Genomic DNA, 22,354 nt, shown 5'->3' on the forward strand with positions numbered 1-22,354 from the left:
TTTTCCTGAAGGCTCCAATGTCACATGAAACTTAAATGTGCATGCTTTTCTCATTAGTCTGCCTTTTGTTATCACAGTCTCAGCCATAAACCTTGCAATGAATGAAGAAAAAATGATTCCTCCCGCACAGGGGTCAGAATTCAGACCAAGGGTAGGCATGGCAGGAGGTGGCAGAAATCTCAGTAACCAGCAATCCAGGAGAGGAGAGGCTTAGAGGGCCAGAGAGGCCGAGACAGGAGTTCCAGGAAGGCCAGGGCCCCACAGCCTCAGATGCTCTGTGCCTCTCATCCTCAACATCCTGCCCCGCCAGCTCCTTCTACTATACTCTCTCACCAAAACTCCATTCTGGCCGGGCGCGGTAGCTCATGCCTATAATCCCAGCACTTTGGGAGGCCGAGGCAGGTGGATCACCTGAGGTCAGGAGTTCCAGACCAGCCTGGCCAACATGGTGAAACCCCGTCTCTACTAAAAATACAAAAATTAGCTGGGCATGGTGGCATGTGCCTGTAATCCCGGCTACTTGGGAGGCTGAGGCAGAAGAACTGCTTGAACCCGGGAAGCGGAGGTTGCAGTGAGCTGAGATTGCACCACTGCACTCCAGCCTGGGTGAGAGAGTGAGACTCTGTCTCAAAAAAAAAAAAAAAGAGGGCCAGGGCAAGCAGTTCAGATGGGAGACGATAGTGGCTTCAACCAGGTAGTGGTGGCAGGGGTGAAGGAAGAGGGAGCATCAGGGGAGATGCCAGGGGTCGGTCCACACAGCACCGGCTCCTATCACCACACTGGCTCCATCAGATTTGCTCCTGGCTTGAACCATCTGAGAACTCAGGGGAGGCGGGCTGCCGGGAAGCCAGACCCTCAGGCCCACGCTGCCTTGGAGGCTGAGGCTGACTCCAGAGGCAATGCCAGCCCCACCCACAGAGGCTTTGCCCTAAGATGGCATTGCCAAAATGGGAGACCAGCAAGTGGTCAATGATGCCACCTGCTGGCTAGTACTTTGTACTGCATGCAAACAAGAAAGCATGGGGTGCACCACCACACCCAGCTAATTTTTAAATTTTTTGTATAGGTGGGATCTTGCTGTGTTGCACAGGCTGGTCTTGTACTCCTGGCCTCAAGGGATCCTCCTGCCTTGGCCTGCCAAAGTGCTGGGATTACAGGTGTGGGCCACCACATCCGGCCTAAATGAAGTCTTTTTTTTTTTTTTTAAGACAGGGTCTTGCTCTGTCACCCAGACTGAAGGAAGGAAGGAAGGGAGTATGTGTCTCTATGTTTGTGTGTGTAAATATGTTCTCTACCTACCCCAAAAATACACCACCAATCCCTCCACCCCACAACACAAGCCAGCTCTAGGCCACCATCATATGCAGCCTCAACTATTGCAATGGCCTCCTCACTGGAGTCTCCATCGCCACCCCTGCCCACGGACACTCCACCTGCAATACATAAGTCAGACCACACCGGTTCTCTGCTCAAAACCATCCCAGAACCGTGTTTATATCTTGTTCCAAATATCGTAAGAAGATACTCTGAGGTACTTGGGGAAACGGTAACATGGACTAGCTACTAGGTGATAGGAAAGAATTTTATGATTTTATCTATTTTTTGTGTTTAAAACTTTTTATAATAAAAACATTAATTTAAAGTTAATTGATTTTAAAAATAAGAGCATACCAAGGGCAGCAGAGCTGTGCAAAGGCCCTGGGGCAGGAGCACACCTGAGCCTGAAGGAGGCCAGCGGAGCTGAGTGGGAAAGTGGAAGCAGAGAGGTCAGGAAGGCAGCAGGGCCGGCCCACAGAGGCCCTCCTGGCCCTGGTGAGGTGACCCCCTGATATCCTCCTGCCATCGGGGCTCAATAAAGCAAGATCTGAATGAAACACGTATCATATACATCAAGCTTGTCCAGCTCACGGCCCAGGGGCCTCACGAAGCCCAGGACAGCTCTGAATGTGGCCCAACACAAATTCACAAACTTTCTTATAACATTATGAGATTTTTATGTAATTTTTATTCAGCTCATCAGCTATTGTTAGTGTTAGTGCATTTTACGTGTGACCCAAGACAATTCTTCTTCCAATGTGGCCCAGGGAAACCAAAAGATTGGACACCCCTGATAGACACAAAGCGATACCATGATACCAGCACCCATGCAGACAGCCTCAGAAACAGCTCCAAGCAAACTCCTGCCACACAGCCCCATTCAAAGCACTGAACCCAAGACTGAAATCTCCCCTGCACATCAGACATTCCCAGAGGCCCCTTCCCAGCCTGCAGGGAGCTCCAGGACTTGTCTAGGAATGCACAGTGCACTGTTTGATTTAATATTCACTGGAGAGCCGGGCGCGGTGGCTCACATCTGTAATCCCTGCACTTTGGGAAGCCAAGGCGGGCAGATCACGAAGTTAAGAGATTGAGACCATCCTAGCCAACACGGTGAAACCCCATCTCTACTAAACATACAAGAATTAGCCGGGCATGGTGGCGCATGTCTGTAGTCTCAGCTACTCAGGAGGCTGAGGCAGGAGAATCACTTGAACCCAGAAGGCAGAGGTTGCAGTGAGCCAAGATCGCGCCACTGCACTCCAGCCTGGGCAACAAAGCATGACTCCGTCTCAAAAAAAAAAAAAAAGGCACTGGACATATAATGAGGCCCAAGATAAAATTCCAGCCCAAGTGTCTGTTCTAAGATAGTCACTTCCCCTCCCTGAGCTTCAGGTTTCCCATCTGTAAAATCTCAAGATTAAATTTTCCTCTGAAAAACAACTGGGACAGATAGGGACAGACAGGGGTCCAAATGGTCCTCAGTCTCTGCCCCAACTCCACCCTGGCCTCACCCAGTCTCTCTCTCTGCCCATGCTGTTTCCCCAAAAAGACTCTCCTGGGGCTCATTCTTCAGCCTGTGCAGGAGCAAAATGTTACAGTCCCAGAGGCTCAAGGGAACAACTTGGGGCAGGAGGAAAACTGGAGGGGCAAGAGAAACCCAGCGGAAGACTCTGCAAGAGAACACGCCTCCAGTTCATCCACCAGAAACTGCACAGTAGAAGCTACACAATAAAAGTACAGAAGTGGTGGTTTTTGGTAACTGGGTCAGGGAATGGGGATTGAATGAGGAGGGGGTCTGTCAGGAGTTCAACCTTCTTTATAATGTTTTCATCTTTCATATGGACAACGCATTTAATACATTCTTGTGTGATTAACTGGTTTTTCAAAAGAAAAGAAAAAAATTCACTCGGGAGTAGAGGAATCTAGAGCCAAGGAAACAGATTGGAGCCATCTGCAAAGAACCAATGCTACCAGTTACCGAACATACCATGGATGATTCACTCACGTAACCCTGGAGGAAGTGCCGGACTTGCTTTCTTTTCTTTTCTTTTTTTTGACAGAGTCTCACTCTGTCGCCCAGGCTGGAGTATAGTGGCACAATCTCGGCTCACTGCGACCTCCACCTCCCAGGTTCAAGCTATTCTTCTGCCTCAGCCTCCCAAGTAGCTGGGATTACAAGCACGAGCTACCACACCCGGCTAGGTTTTTGTATTTTTAGTAGAGACGGGGTTTTACCATGTTGGCCAGGCTGGTCTCGAACTCCTGACCTCAGATGATCCACCCGCCTCAGCCTCCCAAAGTGCTGGGATTACAGGCGTGAGCCACCGTGCCCGTCTGGAAGTACGTACTTTCACATCCTTTCACAGAGGAGGAAACTGAGGCTCACAGATGCGAAGGTAACTCATAGTCATCCCTTCATTAAGAAAACATTTCACTGACTGCCACTCACTCTGTGCTGGCTTCCATGCTGAGTTTTACATATAAATTGGGAGATGAAAGAGTCTGCTGTGTTCTCACCGTGCTGCTGGTGGCAATGCCAGAGACACTAGACTCCAGAGTCCACACTCCAACCACCATCCCCCACTGTCAGCCCAGAGGACAGGCCCCGCTTCCTGGGACCTGGTGCCATCTGCAGGCCACTGGTCTGCCCACCGGAGATGCCACTAACACAGAGATGGGTCCCCTCTTGGCAGGAATGTCCACATGTGGCTGAAGGGAAACCAGACCCTCACCATGGTCCACTCACCACCCGCCTCCCTTCCAACCCCACCGCCTCAGCCAGGAGAGAAGCGCTTCTTACTTGGGTTTCTCAGAGGCTTTGGCTGGCAATAGTGTCAGCACCACAGAGGACTTCTCAACGGCCGAACAGGAGACCACCAGGTTCATCTGGGGGATGAACTTGACCTGCTCACACCAGTTGGGATGGAGAGCCTGGAAAGACAGTGGCAATGGTGGAAGACTCCACCCAAGGACCACTTTCCAGGCCCAGCCCCCAGAACATGGCCAGGTGTTGGGGCTGGAGGTGCCCAGAGATCATGGAGTCTAATGCCTTTCTCCTGGTGATCACGAAGTCCTCACCCAGGTCCTGTGACAGCACTGGCCACCACTTGTCACTGAAAATGCATAAAAGCACACAAGCCTACTTTCATTTGAAATCTTGTAAGTCAGAGGATGGGGAAGGTCAGGCCCATAATAATCTCCCGGGAGGGGAGAGAAAGGATGAACTGGAGTCTGCCCCGTCCAGTCTGGTATCCACAGGGAGTCCCCACTGTGATGGGCTGTGCTCCTGGCCCACTGCCACCCTCCGTGTCTGTCAGAACATGCAGTGCTCACAGAGGCACGGACGCCATGAGCATGAGCACTTTGCTGCAATTTGAGCCCCAGAAGAATGGCACGCAGCCGAGAGGGCTGGCTGGGCTCTGAATTCTCCAGCTCCTACTCTGTGACCTGGACCAGTGCTTGGCCTCCCAGTCTGGAGATTTTCCTCTCCAGGACAAGAATGGAAATGGTGGGTTGGAGAGACTGGCTCATCAAATACTTGTTCAGTGCTTTCCACATGCAAGGCCCTGAGCCGGGTTTTACACAGGCTCACCAGGCATCTGTCGCAATGCAGGCACCAAATCCAAGAAACTGAGTGAGACCTGAGACGCTGAACAGCATGGAGGGAAACCTAAGCCCAAAATGAGTTTCCCCCAGAAGACAGAAGAGCAGGCGTGGTGCTCACACCCGTAAACCCAGCACTTTGGGAGGCCAAGGTAAGTTGACCAGCCTGGGCAACATAGTGAGGCCCCGTCCCAAATCAAAAAAATAGCTGGGTGTGGTGCTTGTATTCCCAGCTACTCCAGGGGCTGAGGTGGGAGAATCACCTAAGCCTGGGAGGTCAAGGCTGCAGTGAGCCATGATCACACCACTGCATGCCAGCTGGGGCAACAGAGTAAGACCCTGACCACCCCCAAAAAAGGGAGAGTTAATGCAGGCCTGTTGGACCACGCAGACCCGCCCAGAGTGTGTCCTTCATTTATTCATTTGTGCAGCAAATGTACTGGGAGCCCATCAAGCGAGGGGTATTGTTTTAGGCACTGGAGACAGAACTGAGGGCACGAAGTCCCTGTCCTCAAGGAGCTGTGGATCTCGTGAACGTGACAGTGTGAGGAATCAGTGGACGAACCACATAAAGCTGGGGGCTGGCACATGCCAAGGGCAAAGGGAAGAAGGCAGAGGTGGGTGGGCGCAGGGCTGTCCTAGGATGGCTGGTTAGGACCAAAGGAAGTAGACGGGGAATACGGGGCCCTTCAGGGAGAGCCCTGCAGCCTGAAGGCATAGCACATGTGGAGACCCAGAGGTGGGAAGGGGCTGAGCGAATTCGGGGAACAGCAAAGGAGCCTGTGCTCTGCAGGAGAGCGAATGGGGAGGAGGAAGGTTGGAAACAAGCCCAGAGCTTGCAAGCAGGGGCCAGGTCACCTCAGGTCCTGATGGCCGTGGTAAGGACTTGAGATTTTTTTGCCAAATGTGATGAGAAGCTACTGGGGTGACTCAACCGTATTTCTTTTTTTTCTTTTTTTTGAGACAGAGTCTCACTCTGTCACCCAGGCTGGAGGGCAATGGTGCAATCTCGGCTCACTGAAACCTCCACCTCCCAGGTTCAAGCAATTCTCCTGCCTCAGCCTCCCAAGTAGCTGGGACTACAGGCACACACCAACACACCCAGCTAATTTTTATGTTTTTAGTAGAGACAGGATTTTACCACGTTAGCCAGGATAGTCTCGATCTCCTGACCTCGTGATCCGCCTACCTCAGCCTCCCAAAGTGCTGGGATTAGACGCATGAGCCAGCACGCCCGGCCAACTCGACTGTATTTCTAACTCATCATTTCTCTGGCCCTGAATGGAGACAGTGCTGCATGAAGAAAGGAAGTGGGGAACCCAGCCAGAAGCCACTGCAGCCATCCAGGAGCGAGGCGCTGTCGGCCAGGACCAGGGCTTAGCAATGGCGGTCGTGAGAGGGGCAGGGCCACACTGAGATGTTATCTACAGACAGAGCTGACCGGATCCAACAGCTGCCTCGACCTGTTCCCAGAGACCAAACCCCAAGGGCTAAGACTGAACCCAGGGAGTAAATCCACTTTTTGCATTTACTTTGCGTGGTACACATGTACAGATAATTACCATCGTAACAAACCAAGGAAAGAAACAACTCACCTTCAGCCAGTAACTTCTGTACAAAGCAGACTTCTCATTTAAGAGTGTCTGCATGGAAACGTTGATCCAGTGATCTGATAGGGAAAAAAAACAAGGTTCACATCAGCTGCTTTCCCCCTTTACTGGCAAGCAAAGCCTCAGAAGATGTTGATTTGAAACTCCTGTGCTTCTCAGAAGGCTTTTCCACCCAAACCCGACTGGCAGCTCACCGTGTCCTGGTGAGCTCAGTGGAGTGCTCTACCCCAGGAAAAAGACTCAGGCAGATCAATGCTGCCTCCCAGAGGGCCCCCGCTAGTGCTCGGCAGGACGGAACCAGATTTCAGGACTCCTCACACTTGCTTGGTGCTGCTATCTAAACAAGCTGATTCTTCATTAGGGAGCTCCAGCTTTGCTGGAGTGGAGGAGGAATCGAGACTCCAGGCTCTTTATTCTGACAAGTAATCACTTGGGTGTTTGCCATCATGCCTCAAACTACATGCGCTCCTTGTCCAGAAAGCACAGGTTCCAAAAAGTAGAAGTTCCTGGCATGCATCCTAAAACAAGCATGTCTGGGCCAGGCGCAGTGGCTCACGCCTGTCATCCCAGCACTTTAGGAGCCCAGGGTGGGAAGATCACTTGAGGCCAGAAGTTAAGAGACCAGCCTGGGCCCGGGTGGCTCACGCCTGTAATCCCAGCACTTTGCGAGGCCAAGGAGGGTGGATCACCTGAGGTCAGGAGTTCGAGACCAGCCTCTACAAAAATACAAATATTAGCCGGGGATGGTGGTGTGTGCCCATAATCCCAGCTACCCAGGAGGCTGAGGCAGAACTATCGCTTGAACCTGGGAGGCGGAGGTTACAGTGAGCTGAGACTGTGCCACTGCACTCCAGCCTGGGTGACAGAGCGAGACTCCATCTGGAAAAAAAAAAAAAGATCCCAGCCTGGACAACACAGTGAGAAGCTATTTCTACAAAAAATCAAAAAAATAAAACATTAGCCAGAAATAGTGGTGGCGTGCCTGTGGTCCCAGCTACTCGGGAAGCTGAGGTGGGAGGATCACTTGAGCCCAGGAGATTGAAGCTGTAGTGAGGCATGATCACACCACTACACTCCAGCCTGGGCAACAGAGCATGACCTTGTCTCAAATTTTTAAAAATATATAAATAAATAAATAAAAATCCATTTTAAAAATACTTAAAAACAAATAAAACAAGCACATCTGGAGGAATTCAGACATGCCAGGTGCAGCCCTCACGGGGCTTGGAGTCTCCCGGCCGCCAAAACCATTCAAGGCCAGCAACTGATGAATCTTCGGGGAAAGCCAAGCCAACCAGACACAGATGAGTGGGGCCAGCACTGTCAGGGACAAATGTGGGTCCTCCGTCAGGGCAGCTTAAGGAGGCAGGTCAGAAGTGCCGGGGCACTCTAGGCTCAGGTTTCCTCCCAGGGCTCGAGGAGGGAAGAGGCCACAAGCACCGATCTGGGGGCTCAGGCCAAGCATTTCACTGCTGTAAAGTCACCAGCCCCATCCTGCAAGGGCAGGAGGAAGCTTGCAAAGGAAGTTCCAGGGAGGGGTGGAAAGTTGCCCAAGACTGCCAAAGTGGGGCTGGTCGCGCTCGGGCACAGGCAGGCGTCGGCTTTATGATGCACTGTGGTTTAGCTGTCAGTTTACCTGCCTGTCTCTCCCACTGGGCTGTCAGGTCCCAGGGAGGGCAGGGAGGAAGTCATAGTCACTGCGCACTTACTCAGTGCCTAACGTTCCACAGATCTTTTATTTTTTAGATGGAGTCTCGCACTGTCACCCAGGCTGGAGTGCAGTGGCACAATCTCACCACTGCAACCTCTGCCTTCCAGGTTCAAGTGATTCTCCTGCCCCAGCCTCCTGAGTAGCTGGGATTACAGGTGCACACCACCACACTCGGCTAATTATTCTTGTATTTTTAGTAGAGATGGGGTTTCACTATGTTGGCCATACTGGTCTCAAACTCCGGAGAGTTTGCGGCTCCTGATCCGCCCACCTCGGCCTCCCAAAGTGCTGGGATTACAGGCATGAGCCACCGTGCCTTGTCCCACATGTCTTATACCAAAGCCATCAATGAAGTAGGCCCATACCCCTTTGAATAAGGTAACTGAGGCACAGAGAGGTTAAGCAACTGGCTGCAGGTCACATAGAGCTGGGGTGCGTACGTGGGTCCGTCCATCTCCTCCCAAATCCACACACTGGGCCCACCTCATCCATAGAGCTGGGGTGCGTACGTGGGTCCGTCCATCTCCTCCCAAATCCACACACTGGGCCCACCTCATCCATAGAGCTGGGGTGCGTACGTGGGTCCGTCCATCTCCTCCCAAATCCACACACTGGGCCCACCTCATCTTCATGATTGTCCCCAGCCTTCAATCAGATGACATGGAAGGACTCCTGCCCAACATTCCAGTGTCGTCTGCCTCCCTCAATATCCCATTCACCACCACAACCTCCCATGCCAGTTCCCAGGGTGGCGCAGAGAGACGAGGCCCAAGCAGCTGAGCGGGCAGCTCAGGGCAGGGCAAGCACCCAAGGCTGATGAGGCAAGCAGGTGCCAGCCCACTGCTATGTCCAGGACAGGATCTGTCCCTGCCCTGTCAGCGTAGGAGGCTGCCCCAACAAGCCTGCCAGGGGGCTGCCAGCAAGGCCTGGGAAGCCCTGGGGTGTCCCGCTTAGTATCTCTGGCTGGAAGAGGGGTCGATGTCCCTGTGTGGGCCCCCTGGTGGATATGCGTGCAAGGCTGGATTCCAGAGAGGCTCCAATTCAGATGGGTTCCCTAGGTGGCCCCGAGCCATGTCCTCTGGAGATCTAGTGACCTGGGCATAACAGCTCCAGTGACCCTCCTGCGTTTAGTCAATGTGGGATGTAGCCCACAAAAGGCTGACAGCACAGACTCCAGGGCAGGGAGCCTGACCTCAGATCCTCGCCCTGCTCACCCAGCAGGGGCGTGAGCAGCTGACCTCACCCCTCTCTGCCTCTTATTCTGCGCTGCAGCCACAGCTCCTCCCTCCTGACAGTAGGCCCAGCAGGGGGTGCTCCAGACGCTGGTGCACCCACTCACCCATGCCAGCCAGGCCATGCCCAAGCCCCACAGAGCCCACCTCCTGGACAGCCCCTGCCCACCCAAAGGCAACACCAGAGCCAAGGAGAGCAGAAGCCTCCTCACCACCATCCCAGGAAGTTAGCATCAGCGCTCTCACCCAGGATCAGAGTGGATGAGGGACTTCCCCATGGTCCCCCCCACTGGCATCATCCTGGGGTGAGAAGCATCCAGCACCCCTCGGCTGCACCCGTGCAGCCTCCCATCCACAGAGAGGCTGCCCTCTCCCCAGCCCTCCTGGTCTTCTGCTGCCCATCACCTCTCCCTCTGCACTCTGAGCTGAGCGGCACGCACCCTGCACTCAGAAAGACATCTTCCCAGAGGCTCCCAAGCAGAAACAGGGAGTGGGGGGCATGGGGATCAGGATGGGCTCAGCACCCACATCTAGGCCATGCCCAGGCCTCCGCCCCCTTCCCCCAGCATCTTAGCTACCCCACTTGGAGGCCCTGGGGAGGATACGGGGGTTGAATAGCCCACTGGCCACGTTTTCGGAGGTGAAGACGATGACGTTGCCCTTGGCGTCCCCATAGCAGAACACACCTCGGTGATAGTCAGACCTGGGGAAACACAGGAACAGAAGAGGCTGTGTGGGCTGGGAATGGTGGCCCACCCCTGTAATTCCAGCACTTTGAAAGGTCAAGGCAGGTAAATCACCTGAGGTCAGGAGTTCGAGACCAGCCTGGCCAACATGGTGAAACCCGATCTCTAAAAATACAAAAATTAGCTAGGTGTGGTGATGGGCACCTGTAGTCCCAGCTACCCAGGAGGCTGAGGCAGGAGAATAACACTTGAACCTGGGAGGTGGAGGTTGCAGTAAGCCGAGATGGTGGCACTGCACTCCAGCCTGGGAGACAGAGGAGGACTCCATCTCAAAAAAAGAAGAAAATAAAGAGGCTGTGGAGCCTCTGCTTCCTCTCTGGACCCCCAACAGCCTCCCTCCTTCTTGGAAGCAAGGGCAGTTCGAACAAGACTTTCCAACCTTGCCCAGAAACCTGATGAGCCAACAAACACGGGCCCAGCAGACCAGCTCCTGCCAATCACTGAACCAGGATTCCATTTTTTTTTTCAACCAAATAAAGGAATCCCTAGTCCTCCAGCTGCCCTTTGTCAAGTCACCCCTCCCAATAGACTGTGACGTCCACAGAATCCTCAGCCACAGCCAGAGAAGCTTCTGCTGGGATTTGATGGCCATATTGGGTGAGGGAGTGACAATGACTCCAAGCTCTGAGTGACCCTGTGGGAGGAGGACGCAGGGGCCTCAGAGCCAGTGGGGAGATCTTTCCAGGGCTGTTTCCCAGGAGGCTTTCAGGGGGCTCCAACCCTAGCCAGTGATGCGGCTGCTGCCAAGACTCCAAGCACCTGGGGGAGACTCACCAGTAGTCCATGACCAGGGCACAGCTGTCCAGATCAATGAAGGTGAAGGCCCGGACACACTTGTGATCACTAATATCAAAGAACTCTGGGGGAGAGACAGAAGCCACATGGAGCCCAGGCCATGACTGGGAGGTCTTCAGGCACAATGAGCAGCCTCCTGGCTCTCCCAAGGAATCTGCCCCCTTCAGTCCTTCAGCCCTTCTCCCCCAGAGCAATCATAAGCAGCTGTTCACAGAGTAAACCCCCCAACTGGGAACCCCACTGAAAACCCCCAATGGCTTCCCACTGCAGCTGGAATAAAATCCCAGGCTGGATGTGTTGGCTCATGCCTGTGATCCCAGCACTTAGGGAGGCCAAGGGAAAAGTATTGCTTGAGCCCAGGAGTTTGAGGCTGCAGTGAGCAGTGACTGTACCACTGCACTACAGTCGGGGCGACAGAGCAATTTAAAAAAAATCTGACTCCTTCCAACAGATCCAGCCTCACTTCCAGACTGATGAGCAACAGCCTCGCCGCCAGGCTGTCTCCACATCTGAACGGCAGTCTCTTGCCTTCCTCTGCCTCTCTGCATGGCCAGCCACCCCAGAGGGCTGTGAGTCAGAAGAGGAGCCCTGGCTGGGCTGGGCTGGAGCCACAAAGGCTAGAGGTCACACCGGTGCCACTTCTACCCCTGCTTCTGGCCTTGACTGAGTGCCTCCAAGCAGGTGACAGCTGCTACATCCAGATAGCAGTGATGACATATGATCTCTAAAATGGGTTTGTGGGCTGGGTATAGTGGCTCACGCCTGAAATGCCAGCACTGTGGGAGGCTGAGGCAAGTGAATCACCTGAGGTCAGGAGATGGAGACCAGCCTGGCCAACATAGTGAAATCCCATCTCTCCTAAAAATACAAAACTTAGCCAGGCCTGGTGGTGCGTGCCTGTACACCCAGAAGCCTGATGAGCTGACAGACACAGGCCCGGAAGACCAGTCCAGCCCATCACTGAACCAGAAACCAATACTTTTTTTTCAACAAAAATAAATGAATCCCTAGTCCAGCTACTCAGGAGGCTGAGACAGGAGAGTCACTTGAACCCAGAAGGCAGAGGTTGCAGTGAGCTAAGATTGCACCACTGCACTGCAGCCTAGGCAACAGAGTGAGACTCTGTCTCAAAAAAAAAAAAAATGGGGTTCTAATGCCAAATTCTCAGGTCTGTCTGAGGATGAAAAGCCAGAATGCCTGGGACAGCACTGGATCCCCAGGAAACAAGTGTTGCAATGGAAAGCCCAGGTGTGAATTACAGAGAGATTGCTCTAGCCGGCCGACCGCTTTCTCTGTATCACACAATTTAGCCTCATAATGATGTCAATGTTGATTAAGAGCCCACTCTGTGCCAGGCACCACGCCAGGAGCTTCACACACCTAACCACTAAGCCACACCCACCCTGGAGCCATCTATCATTGGCCCCATTTTACCTCTCGGTAAAGTGAGGCACTGGGAGGTAAAGTAATTGCTCAAAGGCAGACATCTACAGAGCAGTGGGACCAGGGTCTGAATCCTTCTGATTCCAAAGTCCCTGCTTGTTCCAGAACAGCTGCTCTCTCTCCCCCCATTCAGCCTCACATTGCCAGCTGTAGTTTCAGGTATGAATATCCTCTTCCTGACCACCTTACAGGTGTGCTCAGTCAGAGGCTCATTCATCATCCATCCATTCAACAGTCATCAAGCAGCCAGGAGGTGCCAGGCACCAAGATACTGAGTTGAGCAGAACAGATGCAGTCCCTGACCTCATGGAGCTTCCAGTCTGGAGGAGGAGACACGTGCTGAACAGAAGCACACTAATGCATGTGAGATGACACTGAAAGGGGGACCTTGAAAGGAAGAGGTACAATCTCACGGGGTCTTACTAACAGAGGATCTTGGACTAGCAGGTCAGGGAGGGCTTCCTGGAGGAAGCAACTTCTGAGATGAGAGCCAAAGGAAAAGCAGAGGCTGTGGGGGCAGAGAGAGGGGCAGGAGGGATGGCAGAGCAGAGACTGAGGCCACAGCACCTGTCAGAGGAGGCGAGAGGAGGCCACAGTGGCCTCAGCACCACAGGGAGGGGACAGGTGGGGACTACTGGAGGCAGCAGGGGTCAGACCTCTGAAGGTCTCATAGACCACACTGAGGATCCCACCTCCATCCTAAGAGCACTGGGGTAGGGTGAAGGCTTTCTGCAGAGGGGCACTGTAAATGCGCATCCTGCCTTTGGGGGCATGAGGGGAAGCATGGCATGCAGGAGAGGCTATTTCAGTGAGAGTGAAGGTGGCCTGGACTAGGAGTGACAAGAGGCAGGAAATAGAATTGGGACCGGAGAGAGACTGGTTATGGGCTCTGGCTCGTAAATGCAGTTCTGTTCAACATCACTGGGTCACACGAGCATTCACTGACCATCCCCTGCCTACTCGGCACTGAGGCCTCACCACCTGGCCATCCTCCCAGGGGCTCTGATCCATGTTCACAGTTGCTCAGCCAACAGACCTCTCCCAGGCACCAATACAGGGCCCCCAGTGGCTGAGAGCAGGGCTGGGGCGCCCCCAGGGACTCACCTATCTTTTGCTTGGTAGATGCAATCGCAACGAGGTTTATATTGTGCAGACATACCATGTCGATTACCCACATCGGCTGGTTGTGGAGCTGCTGGGTCTGGTTAAGCTGCCAGAGGAAGAGCAGAGGAGACAGGCTGGGAAGCATGCCCAGGCCAGCACAGCTCCCTGTGAACCACTCCTGCCACGTGAGGCCCTGGAGCCACCCCAGACCTGGCATGGAGCCCAGCACTACCACTAAGACTAGAGATGGGGGCCCTGGATAAACTCCCCAGCCTCCCTGAGTCTGTTTCCCCATCTGTAAAATGGGCTTAAAAAACACCTTCTTGGGGCCAGGCACAGTGGCTCACAGCTGTAATCCCAACACTTTGGGAGGCCGAGGTGGGCAGATCACCTGAGGTTGGGAGTTCAAGACCAGCCTGACCAACATGCAGAAACCCCATCTCTACTAAAAAAAGAAAAACATATATAGGGCCGGGGCGGTGGCTCAAGCCTATAATTCCAGCACTTTGGGAGGTCGAGGCGGGTGGATCACGAGGTCGAGAGATCGAGACCATTCTGGTCAACATGGTGAAACCCTGTCTCTACTAAAAATACAAAAAATTAGCTGGGCATGGTGGCGTGTGCCTGTAATCCCAGCTACTCAGGAGGCTGAGGCAGGAGAATTGCCTGAACTCAGGAGGCGGAGGTTGCGGTGAGCCGAGATCGCACCATTGCACTCCAGCCTGGGTAACAAGAGCAAAACTCCATCTCAAAAAAAAAAAAAAAAATATATATATATATATACACACACACACACACACACACACACAAAATTAGTCAGGCCTGGTGGTGCATGCCTGTAACCCCAGCTACTTTGGAGGCTGAGGCAGGAGAATTACTTGAACCAGGGAGGTGAAGGTTCTGGTGAGCTGAGATCTCACCACTGCACTCCAGCCTGGGCAACAAGAGTGAAACTCTGTCTCAAAAAAAAAAGACCACCTTCTTTACAATCCCCTTCTGGAGCAGTCTCACAGTTCTATCAAAGTCTTGGCTGCAATGAGCTGTGAACACACCACTGCACTCAAGCCTGGGCAAGAGTGAGACCCTGTCTCAAAAAAAAACAAAAAAACACCAAAGTCTTGAATATGCATAGCTCATGAACCAGGGATCTGTTTCCAAGACGTTTCTATGGGGGTGTTTGCATGTACTCAAAGGGGATGGGGCAGCTGCTGTTAGAGCAACAGGCCAGAAGCCACCTGGAAAGCACAGCTGATCTCAACCCACACCACCGACAACACCCAGATGCTAAGAACAAGGGAGCTGTGCACATGCCAATAAAGAAGAGTTGCCAAGAGATATTAGTGACAAACCAAGGTAAAAAGCAGCATTATAATATGCTTCCATTCGCACATTTAAAAAGAAAAGGGCACAGTGGCTCACACCTGTAATCTCAGCACTTTCAGAGGCCAAGGCAGGAGAATCACTTGAGCCCAGGAGTTTGAAACCAGCCTGGGCAGCATAGGGAGACCCCCATCTCTATAAAAAAAATTTTTTTTAATTAGCTGGGTATGGTGGGGCAGGCCTGTAGACCCAGCTACTTGGGAGGCTGAGGTGGGAGGACCCCTTGAGCCCAGGACGTTGAGGCTGCAGTGAGCTGTCATTGCAACACTGCACTCCAGTCTGGGTGACAGAGCAAGACCAAAAGAAAGAGAAAAGAAAAGAAAGGGAGTGGGGGAGGGAAAGAGAAAAGAAAAAAGAAAGAAAGAAGTAAAAGGAAAGGAAGGAGAGAGAAAGAAAGAAAAGAAAAGGAGAGGGGTATATAGAGAGGCTAGTCATGGAAGACCACCCCGAAACTGGTCATAGCAGTTGCCTGCAGGGAGAGGAAGTAGGAACTGGGGGAAGGAAGACTGACTTCCACTGTCTGCCCCTCCATAGATCTGAATCCTGTTTTCCATTTGCAGGTATCACCTGGTCAAAGAGGCTTACTAACAAGAATTCGTTCTGCAAAGTTGCGAGGGATGAATGGAATAAGGAAAGCTAAAGTGGCCATGCACAGTGGCTCATGCCTGTAATCCCAGCACTTTGGGAGGCCGAGGTGGGGGGATCACGAGGTCAAGAGATCAAAACCATCCTGGCCAACATGGTGAAACCCTGTCTTATTAAAAATACAAAAAAAATTAGCTGGATGTGGTGGAGCACACTTGTAGTCCCAGCTACTCGAGAAGCCAAGGCAAGAGAATTGTTTGAACCTGGGAGGCAGAGGTTGCAGTGAGCCGAGATCACGCTACTGCATTCCAGCCTGGGCAACAGAGCAAGACTCTGTCTCAAAAATAGAAACAAGAAAGTTAAAGCATTGAGGGTGGTGCCCAGCACTCAGTAGGAGCCCAGCACCGGTGCCTCCTGCGCTCACGTAACATGCACACAGACAGAATTGGGCTGGCACTCTGCACGAGGGAAGCCACGCGCAAAGCCAGGTCAGCAGAAATGAGCTGCTGTGTCCTAGGGAAGAGGGGAGGCCAGCCTACTTGGCTTAGAGTTGAAGAGGAATCAGAGATTAGATGGGTGTGGCCACCTAAGGAATCTGTATTTTACTCTCTTTTTTTTTGAGACTGAGTCTCACTCTGTTGCCCAGGCTAGAGTGCAGTGGTGTGATCTTAGCTCACTGGAACTTCTGCCTCCTGGGTTCAAGTGATTCTCGTGCCTCAGCTTCCTGAGTAGCTGGGATTACAGATGTGCGCCATCACATCTGGCTAATTTTTGTATTTTTAGTAGAGATAGGGTTTCACCATGTTGGCCAGGCTGGTCTCAAACTCCTGACCTCAAGTGATCCACCTGCCACGGTCTCCCAAAGTGCTGGGACTACAGGCATGAGACCCCATGCCTGGCCCTGTATTTTATTCTCTGAATGACACCACAGCCTCTGAACTGAAGAAAGCAGAAAGAAATATTATCTGAAAAGCTGGGAGGAAGGAGCAGGGAGGAACGTAAACCAATTCCTCTAGATGGGTATTCAGAAGCAGTAAGGAAGGCAGGGGCAGAGAGGAGCCTGTTCCATCAGAACTCAGGGCATCAAGAGAAGAGAGGACTGTGCTGTTGGGCTCCCCAGGTGGTTCTGATGATGAAGACTGGGCCAGAAACCCCCTGAGTCCCTCTCTTCTGCCCAGGGCTAGAGTCTAAACCACATACACTGGTAGGGCTTTGGAACTCCCACTACCCACACTGTTCAGATGAGAATCAAAGAGCCCTAGAGAGTTTCAGTGACTTGTACCCAAGATCATATAGCTCTTGAGTGGAGCTCAGCGCCTCCCCACAACTCAAACTTGAGGTCTTTCCATCTGCATGACAGTGGTTGTGTGGTCCTGGGATGCCAACTCCTGCTAAAGCAGCCCCTCCAGGAAGAAACTGGCTCTGCTGGGCCTTCCCAGTGAGCCTTCCTCTGTCCCCTTCAGCCTTTGGAGGTGCTTCAGTGACCATGTAGCAGCCACAAGCAGGAGCTCTGGCTACAACATACCCTGCTCCAGTCCACATACAGAAAAGCAAGATGGACAGCTGTGGGAATTCACTCAGGGTAGTAGCAAAAATATTAAGGGAAAAATATTAGAGAAAGTTATAGAATATAGTCTCAAACCCTTTTGGAAGGCATAAGGGTTTTTTCTGTAGTTCTTGGCTGAAGGCAGCCAGAGTCTCTTTGCAGGAGCCAGAGAGATTAGGGTGCAAATACAAAGGAATTTAAGTAGTTTATCTAGCTAGCTTGTTTACTCATGTGGTCTTAAAAGTAACCTTTGAGCCAGATAGTCCTCTCAGGGGAAGGTCAACCAGGGATATTACCCTCTAATTGGTGTTTGCTTTGGGCATCAGAACCTGTGCTTGAAACTCCAAACTCCAGTGGTATTGACTCAAGCCTTTGTCAGTTAAATTTTATGAATAAATGCAAGTCTCACTGGCTGGTGGGGGCTGGTGGTCACAACTGTTTACAGTACTCTCCAGGGAGTCTGTAAGTGACCATGGACCCTCATCTGAACTGGCAAAGCATAATGTCTGTGTGTCAGTGTGCTTTATTCATCCACAGCTGAGTTGGGATCTGCAGGACAGACCCCGCAGGTGTTGACCCCGACAGTGCCACCCAACATGGGATGACACCAACAGAGGGCTATGGTAGCCACAGCCTCAGAACAGCAATCATGACTCCCTCTTGGTGCACCCAGGAGGGCCATGGGACCTCCACACACCCTAGTTCCACCCAGGCCTCTTCTTCCCCAAAGGCTGAGCCCTGATGCAAATGTGAATCAATCTGCATTTACAAAGGCTTAGAAAGCCCTTTCTCTGGGGGCTGCATTCTCAATAAGCCTTTCTATAGAGCCCTGGAGAGCAGTGCTTTTCTCATCTGCTGGAAGATTCTGGACTGGCCTAGAGACCAAGTACAAAGCAGTTCTCCTGAGCGTCTTCTCACTTACTACTCTCAGCCAGGAGCTGGCAGCACCAAGACAATGGTGATGTCAGCTTAAATCCAGCGGGGACTTGCTGCATGCCCTGCCCTGCCCCAGGCACCACACGTTTTACATCATCAAGGGTTCCCAACCGCACTGGGAAGAAACACTACAACTAGCCCCATTTAACAGATGAGGAAACTGAGGCACAGAGAGTATATAGTAAGTAGCTTGTCCAGGTCACGGAGCTGGCAGGTGGTACAGTCAGGATTCTAACCCTGGCTGTTGGGCTCTAGAGCCCATGCTCACAACCACTATGACTTCCTGCCTAGATCAGGCAAAAAACCTGAATCAGCAGGACCTGGGGACAGCATGGGAGTGGCTGACCCTAGCACAGGAGTCTTGGGGATGACAATGCCATTCACTGAGATGGGGATGCAAGAGAAGGAAACCCAGTAGGCAGGGACAGCTGAAGGGACGTGCTATTTGGGCTAATGGGTTTGAGGGGTTCTGGGAGACGCCTGCATGTGACAGACATCCAGGTGGAATCCTGCTTAGCAGAAGGGAAATGCACGGCTCCCACAGGGAAGCCAAGTCAGGACCCAGGTGCTGTGACTGCAAGTCCAGGCTGCTCAGACCATGAATCTACCTGGGTCCAGGTCACCTTCACCTTCGGGGTGCTAAGGCAGAGGCCCTCTGATGACCCATATGTGCACCATGCGCACGGGTCCCACTCACCCTAAAGGAGCTGATCAGCGAGAAGGACTCGGACCAGAACTGCAGGATCCCATCTTTGGTGACAGTCAGGAAACACCCAATCTTCTTGAACCGGTGGATTAAAAATGCCACCTTCACCACCTCACAGCCATGGTTCCTGTGGAATGTGATGAGACAGAGAAGAGCTCAGGCAAAAACAGCTCAGGGAGGGGGCACCTGCAGCAGAACAGAGAACCACTGAGAAGGAAGGACAAAAGCCAGCAGAGCGTCACGCACAGTCACACACAGGCCAGGAAACCATAGCCCCCTCCTCCACGCAGGTTTCTACTGGATCATCAACAGTGGCCAAAAGAGAAAGGGCCCCAGAAGCTGGTATGAGATGGGGCTCCAGAAACGAGAGGCAGCAAGCTTATCCTGCAAAGTAGCCAGCCAGCCTCCTCGTGACATGGTGTGACAGAGAAGACAGAACAGAGGTTGCTCACAAAGCTTCTTTCATAGGAAAAACCACCCACAGAGGGTGAGCAGAGTGGAGCCTGAGGCTGAAAACTGAGAAACAGCACTTTCTAGCAACTGCTCTAGTGCTCTAGGGTAGAGGGGGGAACAGAACCCAAGGATGAGATCAAAGAGGATGAGGGGCAGTGGGGAACTAGGGCCCCATGCACCAAACAGGCTTCAGTAGTCCCCTCTGGGGGCTGCTTCCCTGTCACCTGGAAGGAAACCCCTATCCCTGCCTGTGTCTGCCACCTGGGCCACCTGGACCCCTGTGATGAAACTGCCAGACCCACTCTGCACCAACTAGCACAGGAAGCAGGAGAAGCGATGCGGTATATTGACTGGGGAATGGGGGCTGAGAAGGCCAAACAGAGCAGCCCTGCCATTTTCTACTTATTGGCCTGGGGCCAGCCATTCGACCTCTCCAGTCCTCAGTGGCCTCATCTATAAAATGGGGACAAATCACCTACCTTAGCCCTAACACTTACAGGGCCGTGAGGTTGAAATGAGCCAAAGGGTATCAGGCAGCAGGCTGACGCCAGCCCTGGTCAGCACCAGCAAGGTCATGGATTGAGGGAGGGGCTAGATGCAAGCTGGCACCAGCACTTGTCCAGTCACCCCCACCCACCAAGGCCCAGGCAGAGGCTCCTTACAGGGGGACGACCTTCATGGGGAGGTGGAAGTGCAGGTAGTACTGGCTCTTTCGCATGTCCTCCTTTCCCTGGAACTCTCGCATCATGTAATCCACATACTTTTGCTGCCTCGGAAAGAAAACACAAAGGAGGCAAAACAGTCTCTGTCTTTGGTGTCAAGAATGCAAACCTGATTCCCAGCCCCCCACCCCTCCATCTCTCCCAGGCTCTTCCAAGGGGCTCTGGTGGCCGCTTCCCAAGTACTGGCCAAGGCAAGTGGTCAAGCAACAGACCCGCTCTTTTTTTATTTATTTGTCACTCAGGCTGTAGTGCAGTGGTGTGATCACAGTTTACTGCTCAGCCTCCCAAGGCGCTGGGACCATAAGCATGAACCACCATACCTGGCCTTTTCTTTTTTTCCTTTGGGACAGGGTCTCGCTCTGTCACCCAGGCTGTGATGTGCAATGGTGTGATCACAGCTTACTATAGCCTCAGTCTCCCAGGTTCAAGTGATCTTCCCACCACAGCCTCCTGAGTAGCTGGGACCACAGATGCATGCCACAATGCTCAGCTAGCTTTTGCATTTTTTTTTTTTTGTAGAGACAGGGTTTCTCCATATTGCCCAGGCTGGTTTTGAACTCCTGGACTCAAGTGGTCTGCCAGAGTTCTTGGATTAAAGGCGTGAGCTGCCGAGCCTGGACAGCAGACCTGTTCTCGAATCCTGAGTACAGGAAGGGGCTACTCGCAGCATTAAATGAGAGAGCACAGCAGCACCTCCCTAGCCGTCCTCAAGTGCTAAGTGCATCCTCAGATCACCCCTACAACAGGCATTGCCCTGGGAGCCCTTTATTCACTCTAAGGATAATAAGACTGAGGCCCCTATAAGGATGTGTGATATGCCCATGTTCAAACTTCCCGGGTTAACAGCAGGGAGCACCCACAACCAGGGCCACTGGGGCAACTCGACTCCATCCCGCTGCCCAGCTGCTGGAAAACACAGCCAAGGCCCAAAGCAGCCATCATACAAAGCTATAATGAGAAAGTGGGGGTTGTGGACAAGGACCACTGGGTAAATCTAGAGTCTCTCTCTGTCACCCAGGCTGGAGTGCAGCCATGTAATCTCAGCTCACTGCAACCTCCACCTCCCGGGTTCAAGCGATTCTTCTGCCTCAGCCTCAGAAGCAGCTGGGACTACAGGCATGCACCACCACACCCAGCAAATTTTTGTATTTTTAATAGAGATGGGGTTTCACCATATTGTCCAGGCTGGTCTCAAACTCCTGACCTCAGGTAATCACCCGCCTGGGGCTCCCAAAGTGCTGGGATTTCAGGCGTGAGCCACCACGCCCAGCCGGTTTAAATTATTTTTTTTTTCTTTTAGTTGGCCTCATTGTTCTAAAGGAAATGCTTATTATAGAACATTAAAAGAAATAAAAACAAGAAAATTAAGAATAAATCCCAGAGTGTATGCCTATGCTGAGGAGAGCTACAAGACTGCAGTTACCACAGGGACTCTCAAGGCACACTCCCTGGGTTTGAATACTGGCTCCAGTGCTGATGAGGCTAAAGCCCTGGGCAAACTTTCCTAACTTCCCCATGCCTCAGTTTCCCAATCTGTCAAATTGAGGTAAGTTTTTTTGTTTTGTTTTGTTTTCTGAGACATGGTCTCACTTTGTCATCCAGACTGGAGTACAGTGATACAATCTCAGCTCACTGCAGACTCAACCTCATGGGTTCAAACAATCCTCCCAGCTCAGCTTCCCAAGTAGCTGGGACTAGAGGCATGCACCATCATACCCTGCTAATATTTGGCATTGTTTGTAGAGACAGGGTTTTACCATGTTGCCCAGGCTGGTCTTGAACTCCCAACCTCGTGATCTGCCCGCCCTGGCCTCCCAAAGTGCTGGGATTATAGGCGTGAGCCACCGTGCCTGGCCAAGTTGGCCTATTCCTGAGTGATGGTGAAGGGCCATGAGATGGTCATGGTACCAGCTTGAATCCCCCAAGCCAAATGGGGGGGGGCTGGTGGGCAGGGCAGGCACATGGCAGGAAGCTTTTGTGCTCACCACTGCACCCTCAGTAGGTCTCACACAGGAGCCAATGACACTTGTCCCTGGGGAATAAGCTGCCAGGAACTCAGCTCACAAAGGTCTCAGGAGGGACCTTTCCACCCTGCAAGTCCCTCAACTAGGGCCGGAATCCATAGGGAGGCTTTCCCACGTCATGATGACCTCCCATCTTCAGCCCCACCAATTGGTCAAGGACTGGAGCCTCCAGCCTCCCTCCAGCACCTGAGGCAGCAGGGGCACCCTCCTCACCCAGCTGATGAAGCCTTCACAGTCCGAGTCCACCTTCAAAAACAGCTCCTTTAGCATGTCCTCCGACACACTATTCGGAACCTTCTTCATGGCCTTGATGAAGGCGTCCATGCCCAGGGCTTCAAAGAGAGAAGACAGAACATCATCCCCTTCCTCACAAGTCCCATGGCCCATCACTGCCACGTGTTCTCCAGTGTGGGTGCTGAGAGGGACACACAGAAGATC

General features: G+C 52.6%; 1 protein-coding gene across 11 annotated transcripts in view; it reads right to left on the bottom strand.

Moving 5' to 3' along the window:
- The window catches only part of EFCAB8 (EF-hand calcium binding domain 8), a 72,522-nt gene that overhangs the window by 37,753 nt on the left and 12,415 nt on the right, over positions 1-22,354 (bottom strand). For 5 of the 11 annotated variants that reach the window (XR_013535053.1, XM_078371122.1, XM_035298100.3 and 2 more), the window contains 8 exons: positions 22,130-22,248; positions 19,833-19,936; positions 18,709-18,844; positions 13,565-13,670; positions 10,997-11,081; positions 10,055-10,179; positions 6,519-6,592; positions 4,121-4,251 (listed from right to left, as the gene is read on the bottom strand). Coding sequence is in view for 10 of the 11 variants with exons in the window: in XM_035298100.3 (XP_035153991.3) it covers positions 4,121-4,251; positions 6,519-6,592; positions 10,055-10,179; positions 10,997-11,081; positions 13,565-13,670; positions 18,709-18,844; positions 19,833-19,936; positions 22,130-22,248 (880 nt within the window). In the remaining variant the exon portion in view is untranslated. Of the gene's footprint in view, positions 1-4,120; positions 4,252-6,518; positions 6,593-10,054; positions 10,180-10,996; positions 11,082-13,564; positions 13,671-18,708; positions 18,845-18,963; positions 19,083-19,832; positions 19,941-22,129; positions 22,249-22,354 lie in introns of those variants that run through there. The other 6 variants (XM_035298098.3, XM_035298102.3, XM_035298103.3 and 3 more) reach the window with 6 other exon arrangements.

Source organism: Callithrix jacchus, chromosome 5 (assembly GCF_049354715.1).
Source record: "Callithrix jacchus isolate 240 chromosome 5, calJac240_pri, whole genome shotgun sequence".
NCBI classification, from domain to species: domain Eukaryota; kingdom Metazoa; phylum Chordata; class Mammalia; order Primates; family Cebidae; genus Callithrix; species Callithrix jacchus.